This window comes from Symphalangus syndactylus, chromosome 12, assembly GCF_028878055.3.
Source record: "Symphalangus syndactylus isolate Jambi chromosome 12, NHGRI_mSymSyn1-v2.1_pri, whole genome shotgun sequence".
Lineage (NCBI taxonomy): Eukaryota > Metazoa > Chordata > Mammalia > Primates > Hylobatidae > Symphalangus > Symphalangus syndactylus.
In genome coordinates this window covers 70771678-70788585 of record NC_072441.2, presented here as the reverse complement: position 1 = coordinate 70788585, position 16908 = coordinate 70771678, and the positions used below count along the sequence as shown (strand labels likewise).

At 40.1% G+C, this 16908-nt stretch overlaps 1 protein-coding gene across 6 annotated transcripts in view; it reads left to right on the top strand.

Moving 5' to 3' along the window:
• Nucleotides 1–16908, top strand: part of SPAG17 (sperm associated antigen 17) — a 238646-nt gene that overhangs the window by 76519 nt on the left and 145219 nt on the right. For all 6 annotated transcript variants that reach the window (XM_063624696.1, XM_063624697.1, XM_063624699.1 and 3 more), the window contains exons 5-6: nt 13308–13494; nt 15429–15623. In XM_063624696.1, the coding sequence (XP_063480766.1) occupies nt 13308–13494; nt 15429–15623 (382 nt within the window). The remainder of the gene's footprint in view (nt 1–13307; nt 13495–15428; nt 15624–16908) is intronic.

The window sequence follows — 16908 nt, the reverse complement described above, 5'->3', positions numbered from 1 at the left end:
TTACCTTCCTTTCATTGTAAGGAATTAGGAGAATGAATACTTATTAATTATATTTGAATTTTGACATCAAGAAGTCATTTAGAAATAAAATACGATCTAAAATATTTTGAAGCATCCAGTAACTAGGTTGCCCTATTATAGAGAAGGAGAATTTTTTATTTTTCCCTTTAAAAAGTGAGACTAACTTAAGATTAAGTGTTCTAGGTAGGTGTCACTTTATATTCAACTGAATATGTGAAATGCCAACACTTTTTTTGGTTATTGCTGAGACAAGAATCTCGCATCTGCTATGTAACTTAACCGGTTAAGAAATCTCTGTGCCTATCCAAAGCCTTCTCACAGTAGGAGGCATCTAGATGCTTTCTGCACATACTGCATTAAAAAAAAAAAAAAAGTAATCTGTGGCAAACTTGACTCTTCCTTCATACGCTGGGGAACATGTGTTCCCCAAACATGGTGGAGAGAGGGACTTTTTGGATATGCACCTCCTAAAATTTGTCTTGAATTGACAAGAGTTCCCTCTGAATTTTTAAAGTTGTGAGCGAATGACCATAGTATGGGAACATGCATGCCATGTCATCCAGAAGCAAGAAAGGCCAGAGAAAGAGTTTGTATGAACTAACTTGAGTTTATAACTTACGGGGTCAGCTTTGCTGAATGCACCTGATCTGGTTAACTCCATTCCCACTCCCAGATTTCAAGACATAAACCCATAGGTGAGAAGGGTTTACTCAGAATGTGAGAAAAAGGAAATGAAAGATAGGAAATGATTTTCCTATGATTGGGGCTTGGTACAAAAGGATGTTTCACTTTGAAACCAAGGTAGAATTCTAGGGGCCAGCCAGTGAATCACTCTCCAGAATTAAAGGGACAAAGAGACTGTCCTGGTTCAACTTCAGTATGAAGGATGGGAGGAGTGAGGGATAGACTGAATCCAGGACAGGAATAAGTAGACCACCATTATGGTCAGCCATGGCGGGAGAACAGAAGGCACTGGGTAGGGTAAAGAACATGTTCAAAGATCCACCAAAGACATCTCGACCTGGATACAGAACCCAGGAAGACCTAGGTACTTCTATTCGCTTTTATTGTCTACATATATTTTCTCTGCACCAGAGAATCTTTTCTTTACCCAGGAAATTCTTTACATAGTAATACATATTCTACTAATTGAAGATATATCACTGTTAAATGGAAAAATGCAGGACACCAAGTTATATAGAGCGAACAATAACAGTTATGTAAAAATGGTGCAGAAAGTTAATTTGAAAGAATGCATTGCACATCTTCTTCACTCATCTTCCCCAAATGGTAGAATTATGGTGGCTTTTGTAAGCTCTTTATATTTTTTTCCAAATTTTTAGTAATAATTTTTATAAGAAAAATTTATTTACAGAAGTAAATCAGGATTTATAAGGGTCCTCTTTAAAAATACCTTTAGCTGGGCATAGTGGCATGCAGCTGTTGTCCCAGCTACTGGGGAGGCTGAGGTAGGAGGATTTCTTGAGCCCGGGAGTTTGAGTCCAGTCTGGGCCACAGAGTGAGACTCACCTATGAAAACTTTAAACGTTTTTAATACTTTCGCAAAGGTGGGGGAGGTAACTATTGATAATTTTAATGTTAATGGAAATTAGTTTAAAATATACTGTTCTCCAGTCTCCCAAGTTTGACCTTGCTAGAGGAATGCAAAGGCAAAAGGAATGGGAGAGAAAGGAGAAGTGAGCAGAGAGAGAAAGGGAAGTGAGCAGGATGAATGGCTGAGGCGGGTGGAGTGCTCTGGAGAAAGAAAAGGGCATCGAGGAAGTGTGATTCAGCCCCTGGGAAGACAGAGTAGAGGGGGGCAGACAGGTATGGAGAAATCAGGAAAGCGTCAAAGACTGAGACAAGAGTATCATGGAAATAAAATGAGTTTAGGGTTTGAAGTCAGACCAGCACTCTCTACCACAGTTGTGTGTCTTAGGGCAAACTCTGTATTAATTTACACAATGAGAATAAATTACCCATCATACAGGTTGCCTTGTGAGATCAAATTAAAGATGATGATGTCTGGAAACTATACTCTGCTACTAGAATTTACCACTTCCTTTGAATGTTTGGTTGTAGTCTGCCCTCCTTTCTGCGGAATCACAGAATCCCAAGAACCAAATAGAAGAAAGGGCCAGAGAGTTCCTGAGCTTCTAGAACTCCAGTCTTTGCTAAAGTGGCTTCAAAGGGATGAGACTTATGTGGCTGCACAGGCTCTCAACCCCTACCTAGGAGAACCTGGAGGGCAAGAGGGCCTTTTACTGTCTAACCCATGATGGGGAGGGGTATCTGTGAAATGATGAAATGAATGAATGAATGCATAAATGAATTAATGTTTATTCTTCCAGGTAAACTTTAAAATAATTTAACCTAAAATGGTTTCATCTTTTTAGATCAAAAGATCACCCTGAGATTTTATTTAAAATTGCAGTTGTAAAAGTTTCTGGTATGTTTTGATGGCCATGTTGGAACTTCTCTGTAGAAAGGCCAGCTATCTACCAACATGCTGCACAGGGTGTTGCAAATTAGTAAATTTGCTATGATCCAAACCTTGGCTGTTAGAAAGCCCTGCATGAGTCTTACCAGTGCTTCCAGGCCAACTGCACTCAGGGGCACTGACTTGTGCCTTACAAACCCATTAAAAGAGAGCATGGGTGACTGGCCTGCCTTTGCCACATATTAGCTTTGAGCTTGAACAACTACTTGCCCTCACTAAGACTCAGTTTTCTCCTCCGTAAAATGAAGATGATGCTCTACCTATTGTAGTTATTGTGAAGACTTGACAAGATAGAATAGTTCGACTATAGTAAGAATGTAATAAATAGAAATGTAATATTGATAATGATAAGGATGATAATAATAGTGACAATGACAGCCATGATTAGAATAGCCACTTGCTAATTTACTACAGTAAATATTACTGTCAGTTTTATGGGGCAGACCCATCAGCATTAACTGAAAGTTTTCTCCCTGTAGACAAATTGTACATAGGAAGGCAAACTGTTGGAAAGTTACGTAGTACCTCAAGTCTTAACTAGGGGAGTTAGTTTAAAGGTTTACAGTCCTGATGGCCTGATGCATCTACCTGACCACATGGCTGTAACTCCCAGGTTACCCAGACCCTCCTGTCCTTCTATCAGGAAATCTCTGCCCTGAACAATTTGGAATTAACACTGGTATTCTCTGCCTCTCTGATTTCTCTGATTCTTCTTTTTTTTTTTTTTGGTGTCTTTTATTACTGACTAATGCTCTCCTTTTTTTAAATTTTATTAATATTATACTTTAAGTTTTAGGGTGCATGTGCACAATGTGCAGGTTTCTTACATATGTATCCATGTGCCATGTTGGTGTGCTACACCCATTAACTCGTCATTTAGCATTAGGTATATCTCCTAATGCTCTCCCTCCCCCCTCCCCCCACCCCACAATAGTCCCCGGAGTGTGATGTTCCCCTTCCTGTGTCCATGAGTTCTCATTGTTCAATTCCCACCTATGAGTGAGAACATGCGGTGTTTGGTTTTTTGTCCTTGCGATAGTTTACTGAGAATGATGCTTTCCAGTTTCATCCATGTCCCTACAAAGGACATGAACTCATCATTTTTTATGGCTGCATAGTATTCCATGGTGTATATGTGCCACATTTTCTTAATCCAGTCTATTGTTGTTGGACATTTGGGTTGGTTCCAAGTCTTTGCTATTGTAAATAGTGCCACAATAAACATACGTGTGCATGTGTCTTTATAGCAGCATGATTTATAGTCCTTTGGGTATATACCCAGTAATGGGATGGCTGGATCAAATGGTATTTCTAGTTCTAGATCCCTGAGGAATCGCCACACTGACTTCCACAATGGTTGAACTAGTTTACAGTCCCACCAACAGTGTAAAAGGGTTCCTATTTCTCCACATCCTCTCAAGCACCTGTTCTTTCCTGACTGTTTAATGATCACCGTTCTAACTGGTGTGAGATGGTATCTCATTGTGGTTTTGATTTGCATTTCTCTGATGGTCAGTGATGATGAGCATTTTTTCATGTGTTTTTTGGCTGCATGAATGTCTTCTTTTGAGAAGTGTCTGTTCATGTCCTTTGCCCACTTTTTGATGGGGTCATTTGTTTTTTTCTTGTAAATTTGTTGGAGTTCATTGTAGATTCTGGATATTAGCCCTCTGTCAGATGAGTAGGTTGCAAAAATTTTCTCCCATTCTGTAGGTTGCCTGTTCACTCTGATGGTAGTTTCTTTTGCCGTGCAGAAGCTCTTTAGTTTAATTAGATCCCATTTGTCAATTTTGGCTTTTGTTGCCATTGCTTTTGGTGTTTTAGACATGAAGTCCTTGCCCATGCCTATGTCCTGAATGGTAATGCCTAGGTTTTCTTCTAGGGTTTTTATGGTTTTAGGTCTAACATGTAAGTCTTTAATCCATCTTGAATTAATTTTTGTATAAGGTGTAAGGAAGGGATCCAGTTTCAGCTTTCTACATATGGCTGGCCAGTTTTCCCAGCACCATTTATTAAATAGGGAATCCTTTCCCCATTGCTTGTTTTTGTCAGGTTTGTCAAAGATCAGATAGTTGTAGATATGCGGCGTTATTTCTGAGGGCTCTGTTCTGTTCCATTGATCTATATCTCTGTTTCAGTACCAATATCATGCTGTTTTGGTTACTGTAGCCTTGTAGTATAGTTTGAAGTCAGGTAGCGTGATGCCTCCAGCTTTGTTCTTTTGGCTTAGGATTGACTTGGCGATGCAGGCTCTTTTTTGGTTCCATATGAACTTTAAAGTAGTTTTTTCCAATTCTGTGAACAAAGTTATTGGTAGCTTGATGGGGATGGCATTGAATCTATAAATTACCTTGGGCAGTATGGCCATTTTCACAATATTGATTCTTCCAACCCATGAGCATGGAATGTTCTTCCATTTGTTTGTATCCTCTTTTATTTCATTGAGCAGTGGTTTGTAGTTCTCCTTGAAGAGGTCCCTCATGTCCCTTGTAAGTTGGATTCCTAGGTATTTTATTCTCTTTGAAGCAATTGTGAATGAGAGTTCACTCATGATTTGGCTCTTTGTTTGTCTGTTATTGGTGTATAAGAATGCTTGTGATTTTTGTACATTGATTTTGTATCCTGAGACTTTGCTGAAGTTGCTTATCAGCTTAAGGGGATTTTAGGCTGAGACAATGGGGTTTTCTAGATATACGATCATGTCATCTGCAAACAGGGACAATTTGACTTCCTCTTTTCCTAATTGAATACCCTTTATTTCCTTCTCCTGCCTGACTGCCCTGGCCAGAACTTCCAACACTATGTTGAATAAGAGTGGTGAGAGACGGCTTCCCTATGTTGTGCCAGTTTTCAAAGGGAATGTTTCCAGTTTTAGCCCATTCAGTATGATATTGGCTGCAGGTTTTTCATAGATAGCTCTTATTATTTTGAGATATGTCTCATCAATACCTAATTTATTGAGAGTTTTTAGCATGAAGGGCTGTTGAATTTTGTCAAAGGCCTTTTCTGCATCTATTGAGACAGTCATGTGGTTTTTGTCTTTGGTTCTGTTTATATGCTGGATTACATTTATTGATTTGCGTATGTTGAACCAGCCTTGCATCCCAGGGATGAAGCCCACTTGATCATAGTGGATACGCTTTTTGATGTGCTGCTGGATTCGGTTTGCCAGTATTTTATTGAGGATTTTTGCATCAATGTTCATCAAAGATATTGGTCTAAAATTCTCTTTTTTGGTTGTGTCTCTGCCCGGCTTTGGTATGAAGATGATGCTAGCCTCACAAAACGGGTTAGGGAGGATTCCCTCTTTTTCTATTGATTGGAATAGTTTCAGAAGGAATGGTACCAGTTCCTCCTTGTACCTCTGGTAGAATTCAGCTGTGAATCCATCTGGTCCTGGACTCTTTGGTTTGTAAGCTATTGATTATTGCCACAATTTCAGAGCCTGTTATTGGTCTATTCAGAGATTCAACTTCTTCTTGGTTTAGTCTTGGGAGGGTGTATGTGTCGAGGAATTTATCCATTTCTTCTAGATTTTCTAGTTTATTTGCATAGAGATATTTGTAGTATTCTCTGATGGTAGTTTGTATTTTTGTGGGATCGGTGGTGATATCCCCTTTATCATTTTTTATTGCACCTATTTGATTCTTCTCTCTTTTCTTCTTTATTAGTCTTGTTAGCGGTCTATCAATTTTGTTGATCTTTTCAAAAAACCAGCTCCTGGATTCATTAATTTTTTGAAGGGTGTTTTGTGTCTCTATTTCCTTCAGTTCTGCTCTGATTTTAGTTATTTCTTGCCTTCTGCTAGCTTTTGAATGTGTTTTCTCTTGCTTTTCTAGTTCTTTTAATTGTGATGTTAGGGTGTCGATTTTGGATCTTTCCTGCTTTCTCTTGTGGGCATTTCGTTCTATAAATTTCCCTCTACACACTGCTTTGAATGTGTCCCAGAGATTCTGGTATGTTGTGTCTTTGTTCGTTATGTACGCAGTAGTCATTCAGGAGCAGGTGTTCAGTTTCCATGTAGTTGAGTGGTTTTGAGTGAGTTTCTTAATCCTGAGTTCTAGTTTGATTGCATTGTGGTCTGAGAGACAGTTTGTTATAATTTCTGTTCTTTTACATTTGCTGAGGAGAGCTTTACTTCCAACCATGTGGTCAATTTTCAAATAGGTGTGGTGTGGTGCTGAAAAAAATGTATATTCTGTTGATTTGGGGTGGAGAGTTCTGTAGATGTCTATTAGGTCCACTTGGTGCAGAGCTGAGTTCAATTCCTGGGTATCCTTGTTAACTTCCTGTCTCATTGATCTTTCTAATGTGGACAGTGGATTGTTAAAATCTCCCATTATTATTGTGTGGGAGTCTAAGTCTCTTTGTAGGTCACTCAGGACTTGCTTTATGAATCTGGGTGCTCCTGTATTGGGTGCATATATATTTAGGATAGTTAGCTCTTCTTGTTGAATTGATCCCTTTACCATTATGTAATGGCCTTCTTTGTCTCTTTTGATCTTTGTTGGTTTAAGGTCTGTCTTATCAGAGACTAGGATTGCAACCCCTGCCTTTTTTTGTTTTCCATTTGCTTGGTAGATCTTCCTCCATCCTTTTATTTTGAGCCATGTGTGTCTCTGCACGTGAGATGGTTTTCCTGAATACAGCACACTGATGGGTCTTGACTCTTTATCCAATTTGCCAGTCTGTGTCTTTTAATTGGAGCATTTAATCCATTTAGATTTAAAGTTAATATTGTTATGTGTGAATTTGATCCTGTCATTATGATGTTAGTTGGTTATTTTTCTCCTTAGTTGATGCAGTTTCTTCCTAGCCTCGATGGTCTTTACAATTTGACATGTTTTTGCAGGGGCTGGTACCGGTTGTTCCTTTCCATGTTTAGTGCTTCCTTCAGGAGCTCTTGTAGGGCAGGCCTGGTGGTGACAAAATCTCTCAGCATTTGTTTGTCTGTAAAGGATTTTATTTCTCCTTCACTTATGAAGCTTCATTTGGCTGGATATGAAATTCTGGGTTGAAAATTCTTTTCTTTAAGAATGTTGAATATTGGCCCCCATTCTCTTCTGACTTATAGAGTTTCTGCAGAGAGATCCACTGTTAGTCTCATGGGCTTACCTTTGTGGGTAACCCGACCTTTCTCTCTGGCTGCTCTTAACATTTTTTCCTTCATTTCAACTTTGGTGAATCTGACAATTATGTGTCTTGGAGTTGCTCTTCTCGAGGAGTATCTTTGTGGCGTTCTCTGTATTTCCTGAATCTGAATGTTGGCCTGCCTTGCTAGATTGGGGAAGTTCTCCTGGAAAATATCTTGCAGAGTGTTTTCCAACTTGGTTCCATTCTCTCTGTCACTTTCAGGTACACCAATCAGATGTAGATTTGGTCTTTTCACATAGTCCCATATTTCTTGGAGGCTTTGTTCATTTCTTTTTATTCTTTTTTCTCTGAACTTCCCTTCTCGCTTCATTTCATTCATTTCATCTTCCGTCACTGATACCCTTTCTTCCAGTTGATCGCATCAGCTCCTGAGGCTTCTGCATTCTTCACATAGTTCTCGAGCCTTGGCTTTCAGCTCCATCAGCTCCTTTAAGCACTTCTCTGTATTGTTTATTCTAGTTATACATTTGTCTAATTTTTTTTCAAAGTTTTTAACTTCTTTGCCATTGTTTTGAATTTCTTCCTGTAGCTCAGAGTAGTTTGATTGTCTGAAGCCTTCTTCTCTCAACTCGTCAAAGTCGTTCTCCGTCCAGCTTTGTTCCGTTGCTGGTGAGGAACTGTGTTCCTTTGGAGGAGGAGAAGCGTTCTGCTTTTTAGAGTTTCCAGTTTTTCTGCTCTGTTTTTTCCCCATCTTTGTGGTTTTATCTACTTTTGGTCTTTGACGATGGTGATGTACAGATGGGTTTTTGGTGTGGATGTCCTTTCTGCTTGTTAGTTTTCCTTCTAACAGACAGGACCCTCAGCTGCAGGTCTGTTGGAGTTTTCTAGAGGTCCACTCCAGACCCTCTTTGCCTGGGTGTCAGCAGCAGTGGCTGCAGAACAGTGGATTTTCGTGAACCATGAATGCTGCTGCCTGATCGTTCCCCTGGAAGTTTTGTCTCAGAGGAGTACCCGGCTGTGTGAGGTGTCAGTCTGCCCCTACTTGGGGGGTGCCTCCCAGTTAGGCTGCTCCGGGGTCAGGGACCCACTTGAAGAGGCAGTCTGCCCGTTCTCAGATCTCCAGCTGCGTGCTGGGAGAACCACTACTCTCTTCACAGCTGTCAGACAGGGACATTTAAGTCTGCAGAGGTTACTGCTGTCTTTTTGTTTGTCTGTGCCCTGCCCCCAGAGGTGGAGCCTACAGAGGCAGGCAGGCCTCCTTGAGCTGTAGTGGGCTCCACCCAGTTCAAGCTTCCCAGCTGCTTTGTTTACCTAAGCATGCCTGGGCAATGGCAGGCACCACTCCCCCAGCCTCGCTGCCACCTTGCAGTTTGATCTCAGACTGCTGTGCTAGCAATCAGTGAGACTCTGTGGGCGTAGGACCCTCCGAGCCAGGTGCGGGATATAATCTCATAGTGTGCCGTTTTTTAAGCCCATCGGAAAAGCGCAGTATTAGGGTGGGAGTGACCCGATTTTCCAGGTGCTGTCTGTCACCCCTTTCTTTGACTAGGAAAAGGAACTCCCTGACCCCTTGTACTTCCTGAGTGAGGCAATGCCTCGCCCTGCTACAGCTCGTGCACGGTGCACTGCACCCACTGTCCTGCACCCACTGTCTGGCACTCCCTAGTGAGACAAACCCGGTACCTCAGATGGAAATGCAGAAATCACCCGTCTTCTGCATCGCTCACACTGGGAGCTGTAGACCAGAGCTGTTCCTATTTAGCCATCCTCTTCTTACTAGACTCTTAGTTCTCTAATGATCATTTTCTCTACTCCACCTCAGCCATTGCCTCCCTTGAACCTTGTCATCGCTGAAGCCCTCATCACCTCCAAAGTCTTGAGATCTCCTGTTCTCTAACCTTGGAAATTTCCTATCCTTATCTCTTACTCTTAATCCAATATCCTCCTACATAATTTCTTCAACCACATTATAAATCCCAGTCCATAGATCCCAACACTTTCTATTCATTGTCCTCTTCTGCTATTTGTTTGGCTTAGGTTCCATGATCCAATCAGTATTATCATTTCTCTGCTCACTCTTGATTCCCCTTGCTTTTCTCTCCTTCCATCACAATCATTTTGCAAAACCCCTCCCAGGATGAACTCAGTGATCCATCATTTTCATTTCTATTCCTGAGCAGCTAAACATAAATGGAGGAATTCACACAATTAAACAGACTGATTTCATTTAAAATTAACAATCTCAACATTTTCAATAAGTTCTCACCACTGGCAGAGTCCTACCGTATTACCTCAGTAAGCTTGCTCCCCCACTCTCTGACATAAGATAACTCTTATGTCGTCTTCCCTATTCAAACCTCCTGCCTCTTTCCTGCCTTTTCTCAGTTGATGACTTTGCCTCATGCTTCACTTGAAAAAATTGAAACATTTTCTCAACACCATCAAGATGTCTCTGTTTCTGGCACCCAGCCTCTTCCTGTTGTTCTTAGTTATGAAACTAAGAAATTCCTTCTCCTATCAAGGTCCAGTCATTGGCACATTCTTTTGTTCTTATCCCATGTTGACTTCTGGAGAACTTTAGTTTCCTCAGCCCCATATCTTCACTGTCTTCTTCTCTGCTGGATCATTCCATCAGCCTGCAAGCATAACATCTCTTGACTTTACATATATGCATACCTTGACCTCATACCTCCTTGCATCCACTCACCCACTGAACAACTCAGAGCTCTGGTTCTGCTTTACAACCAAACTTCCAGAAACAGTTGTCCATAAAGCAGTTTCTCTATTGACACTGCCCTCCTATTTTCCACCTCCACACTCCACCATAATTGCTCTTCTTACCGTTACCTACAACTGCCAATTCTTGGCTTTTTGCCCTTTTTGGTTTGTTAGTTCTCTAGCTTCACACTATATATTTTTCCCTACCTTTTTAGCCACTTCGCTATCTCTTTCTGCTGGCATCTCTCCCTGTACCCATTGGTAAGCATTAGAGTCTCTAGCATGATCTCGGACTCAATTCTCATATTTCTCAAGAACCTTCACCCATGGTGATTCAGCTCTTCCCATGCAATTAACTACTATTTGTATGTTATGCACACCTGCATCTGTAACTCTAGCCAAATTTCTCTTCTAGGGAGAGAATGTGTGTATTGAACTATCTTCTTGACCTCTCAAGAGGCATCTCAAAGTTGACATAACACTGTTAATATTCTGTCCACCTTAAGTAAAAACCATTTATCACCCAGTCTTCTCTATCTCTGTAAGTGACACCATCAACCACCCAGTTGCTCAAACTAAAATCCACAGCATTATCTTAATGTACCTCCTTATTCAGTCTTCATATCTAATCTTTCAACCCATGAGGTTTCAATATCCAAGATACATCTCAAATCTATCTATTTTTCTTCACTCTGCCAACACTTTAATCTGAGTCACTATTGGGTTTTATTTGGACTATTGTGAGAGTTTCCCTACTAGTCTTCTGATTTCCAATCTGGCAAAATCATAGAGCTCCTCTACTTAAAACCCTTTAAAATCTTCCCATTGCATTTTAGTTAAGACATAAACTTGTTATCTCTACCTCCAAAGCCCTGGATGGCCTGGCCCATGCCCTGCCTCACACACCTCATCATGGGCTACTCTGCACCTCCACTGCTAATTTCCCTGCTGGGCTCATCTCCTTTCAGTTCTTGGAACATGCGCAGCCTCTTATGTCTTAAGACCTTCACAAACACACACACACACACACACACACACACACACACACTACATTTTCCCTGCTTCTCATGTGTATGACTCTTGCCTTTGAGGTCTTTGCTCAAATGTCACTTCCACAGACAGTCCTTCATCACCTACTTATGAAAGTGTTCTCAATTGTGTTTCTATAACTACACTGGGTTTTATTATTCATAGTAGTCATGAAAATTTATAGTTACATTTGTATCTGTTTGTATTTCTTTTTCTCTTGCTTTCCCCATAGGCTGTGAGCTCAAGGGGCAGAGCTGAGCCCCATTTTAGGCACCAATTGATACCTGGTGCAGAGAGAAATGCTAGGACCATTTCACTCCTCTGTACTTGACCTGTGCTCTCACTGCTGCCTCTACCCAGTGTTGTGAGTGATACCTGCAGCCTTTACTGATGTTTCCCTCTGCTGCTGAGGAAGGCTGGGACAGAAATTGAAGCTCATAAAAATATTCACTGAATGAATGAATGAATAGATGAATACCAGCATCCCATACATTTTCAGAACTTCCGTTCTCATTGAAATTCTATTGTTAACATTACCGCATTTGTGTCATTGGGAATCGACTAAGGGAGATGTGTGTAAAATCTGGCAAGCTTGACTTTGGCAATGCCCTCTTTTCCTTCCAAACCCCTTTTTCCGTCTGGCATGGAGCAGTTTCCCTGGACCTCCACTTCCACTCCAGGGATATATTTTCTTCTTTGCCCCTAGCTCTTCTAAGGAGTTAATTTTACCACTTACATATGCTCTAGCCAGTTGGATTTCTCTTCACTTTCTAGAAATGGGTGAGGCCATTTCATAGTCTGTACCTGCCTCCACCCCAAGCTGTGAGTGATACTTGAAACCCCTGCTGATGATGTCCCCTTCTGCTGAGGAGCAGGTACAGAGGATGGCAGTTTCATCACCACTAGAGCCATAGGTGCTAGAAGCCATGGGCACTTCTGGGTGCCAAAGCTAAACTGGGCTCTCCAGAGCCCTTAACATCCAGAAGCCACATGGAGTAGGGCAGGGGAAGTGCTCCTCTTCCCTTCTTCATTACATTCTGTTAGCTGGATGTCAAAGCAACATATCTTCTCAGTACTGCCACAACATTTCAGTGAGTACAACTAATTTGTATTAATAAACACATGAACTGAAAGTGTAATTACATTATGAAGTACTGCACAACATTTTTGGCAACTGTTTGGAAAGAAAGAAAAGCGGGGTGTCGGGGCGGAATTAATGTTTACATGGTACATGCAAATCTAAGCATGGCCCAGAGCATCATGGAAGGAATTCGTGTTGCCAACTGATGTTTTATTCTGACCCCATCTTTGAAGGAATCAAATAGCAACCATTGGTTATGTCTGCACATTCTTCAGTAGGATTATAATAAAAATACTTAGTTAATGCTAAGTTCCCCAAAGAATCTTTAATCTTTATTTAAAAATTGATCAATACATTACTTGTACTATGAAATGCTTTATCAAGGAGATTTTAGCAAAACATCTCTTTTCCTTTTTATTTTTAATTCTTGTTTTGTTTTGTTTTTAATAACCAACCCCACCTCTCTCTTAGACTCAGACAGAGGCTCCCCAGGGCTAGACTAGAAGATAAACCTAAATTCCTGACACCATTATGTACTCAGAATTATCTTCTTGCCCTGCCTTCAAGCCACTGGGGTGGCTTCTTAGGCCACACTTGGCTCTCCCGTAGGACTGATTCTCTTCCAGAAGTGTCTGTGTAACCAGCTTTCTGGCACCCACTCCTCCAGTCCTCATGCATAAATGTGCCTTGTCACAACTTAGTCTCAAGCTGGAATCTCCACTATGCTGACTTACATAATGAATACCTAAAAAATAAAGAGTATATAAGTGATTGAATGAGATGAAGAATTAATTCACCTGGCAGTAGAAAAGCCATTGCTTGCTCACTGTTTGATTTGGAGAAAAAAGTGTTCTGTCATTCCAGGTAATAGAAGACAAACTTAAGTTAGAAAAGGATAAAGGGAAAGCAAAATCTCCCAAGGAGAAAAAGGCTCCAAGTGCCAAGCCTGCCAAAGGAAAGGGAAAGGATCAGCCTGAGGCCAACACACCAGTGAAAAAGACCACCCAGTTAAAGCGGAGAGGAGAAGACAACAACACCAATCGTTACATTGGTCAGTAAGGTGCTGCTGCTGGTGATGCCTTTCACGAGTGAAACACAGTGGTAATAAAATCAGACCAGTTAATTTGGTGACTCACATAGAGCGCATAGTTTCCTGACCCCAATTCCCCCACAATCATTTTGCACTAGAGACACTAGAATTTTCCTGCCTCACGACCTGTGAGGCAATTGGAGCAGTCATCCCAATAACTAGCTTAGTCTTTCCCAGCCTTTTCTCTCATTAGAAACATAAATCACTTACTCCCATGGCACCCTGAGAGAAAAAGATTTCTATTTGCAATTCATTTGTGTCTGTAAGCAAATTTTTCTTGAGACAGGGTCTTCCTCTGTCACCCAGGCTAGAGTGCAGTGGCACAATCATGTCTTAGACTACAGCTTCAAAATCCCAGGCTCAAGCCATCCTTTCACCTCAGCCTCCCCAGTAGCTGGGACTACAGGCACATGACCATGCCCAACTTATTTACTTATTAATTTATTTCATAGAGACAGGATCTCTCTATGTTGCCAAGAGTGGCCTTGAACACCTGGCCTCAAGTGACTTTCCCTCCTCAGCCTCCCAAAGTGCTGAGATTACAGGCATGAGCCACTACACCTGGCTCTCTTAAACAAATATTTATTAAGCATGTGTCTTGCTAGGCGCATTTACACAGTGCAAATAAAGGCTGAGATAACCAGTTGACTGTGCCACCAAGGAGCTTACTATCTTGTTGGGCACATACAGGAAAGTCAGACATAATTATAAAGCAAAATAAAAAGTGATTATGGTCATGAGTGAAACACAGTGGTAATAAAATCAGATCAGTTAATTTGGTGACTCACATAGAGCACATAGTTTCCTGACCCCAACTCCCCCACAATCATTTTGCCCTAGATAGAGACACTAGAATTTTTCTTTTATTTTAGTTTCTTAATATAAAAATGATTCATCCTAGGCAGCTATAAGTAATTCATTCCTGCCTTCCCTTGAATGCAAATGAGCTACTTGTTGTTATCTGCATATTTAAATGAGATAGCAGAGGGCTTTCCCATCCTTTACCAGTTGACTCCCCTCATGCATCTCTGCTCTAAATCCAGTAGACTTGGAAGAACTGTTATTATGAAGTCCATGGGCAATATCAACATTGATTAGTTTAGTGATAGAAGAAAATTCATTACTTAAAAATGAAAAGTTGTGCCTCTGTTGCACTATTTATATATTGATCTTAATGGGCTTTTGTGAAATGTAGTGCTTTTTTGTACCATGTGCTATCAGTATTAAAGTATAACAATTATTCTTACCCTGCAGAATGTCACATTCTAAAATAAACTGATGTCTTAATATTAATAAAATAGTATAACCAGGGCCAAATAAAGGAGAAAAATGTTAGGAAAGTGCACACTATGTGTTTTAAATTTTTAATGCAATAAATACATAGTTGCTACATAATCCATACTCGGGATTCACACCCATTGACATAAGTGCATACAACACTTTTTAAGGGAGCATGTCCATATTCATTATTTCCCTCTCCGTAAACACCTCTAGTTATAAAATACCACAAAGCTGTAGTTATTTGTAATTCAGGAGTAAAGCCAGATGTTGCTCAAAAGAGATTAGAACCCAAAAAAGTTACAGGCTAAACTCTTAACAAAAACCCAAGCACGCATTTTCTATGACCACAAGCTCCATATAGGTTTGTCCTTCTATTACGCCTATGTCGCATTTGCAAAAGTGATTTAATATTTTGTAAAATAGTCACAGCTTTCTTACTGGAAGGACAATAATGAAAAACAGTCAACATGACTGCATTCCAGCCAACTGGATCATTTTTGGCAAGCCAGAGGGATTATAAACGCATGCATGATGTATATAGCCATTGAACTGGCTGAGTGCAACCTGCTCTCTTTTACAATGATGGCTGCTCTTCTTTATGGTATTTTGAACAGACGATGAGCCAGATGATGGTGCCCAACATTACATTATAGTTGTGGGCTTCAACAATCCTCAGCTATTAGCAATTATGGCTGAGCTTGGCATTCCTATAACCAGCGTGATTAAAATATCTTCAGAGAATTATGAACCTCTGCAGACACACCTGGCAGCAGTTAACCAGCAGCAGGAAGTTCTTCTTCAGCCAGCAGGTATGCAGTCTGCTACACAACTTACTGAGTTCTTCAATATTACCCACTGTCCTTAAAGTACAAATATAATTTTCTGTCCAAAACATAGTCTTACAATTCGTACATTATTAAATCTTTTCAAGACTTTGATTTGCTATTTAAGCTGCTTGCACCAGCCAGGTGTTGTAAATTTTGCAAATTAAAATCATACCCTGTATTTATATCCCTGTGTAGCCACAGAAAACAGACTGCGGGTCAGAAGACTTGGTTATCCAACTACCTTTTCTGGAGCATTTGATCTATAAGTTTTACCTAAAGGATGTACTGGATGAATCACTGTTAATAATCTGTTCTTGCAGAAGTCATAGTCACCACGTAGCCCAAGGGAGGTCACAGCCTTAGATTCTTGCCCTGTTCTGCTATTAGCTTATTATGAGAAATCACTGGGGTGCTATCTTCCTAGCCTTAGACCAGCAAGTTGTGGGATGAAGTTCCAATCATGCTACCATTTAGCCATTTTGAGCCTTGAGGTCTTCATCTAAGAAGATTATCTTAGATGACTTCTGTGGAAGGGGAGCAAAAAGCCATTGTATACTTTAGGAAATAGAACTAGAATTTGGTGTAAGATTGTGTTACTGGATGCCCAAGTTTTTTCTGCCATGTGCTGTTGCTTTTATTGTTATTTATTAATAATATCATTTGCACAGTGTTTTGTATCTTACTCAGCCACATCCTAATTTTTATAACACTACATTTTTAAATTGCTGCTCTATAAAGTTAGAAATAGCTACCCTTGATAATACTAATAGGTCTCATATATTGGGCACATGTCTTGGGACTAGGCTCAATGCTAAGGGCATTAAGCACATTGATTCACGTAGTTTTCACAACAAGCCTAGAAAGTATGTTTTATTGTTTCTATTTTACAAAGATGGACTGTCAGTCTAGAGGCAGCTATTAAGTTAAAAAGTTGAGGTTCAAACCTAGGCTATTCCTGATTATCTCAAAGGATAGTTATAATACTAAATGGTTTATTATTGAAGTGAGAAAATGCTACATAAGCTCCAAACACAGTCTCTCTGTAAAAATATTTAATATATAAAAATAAAATAATAAAAAATAGACTTTATAATTGAATAATGAGATCTTAGTAGTAGAAACTACTATTTAATTATAGATGTAATAAGCATAAATATTTCAGGCAAATTTTTAAGCATAATTTTATGAAAATCTGTAATTATTTTACAGTAAAAGTACAAATACCCAGAGAAGCCTCTTGCTATTTAATGTGACCAAAAGGTAACTG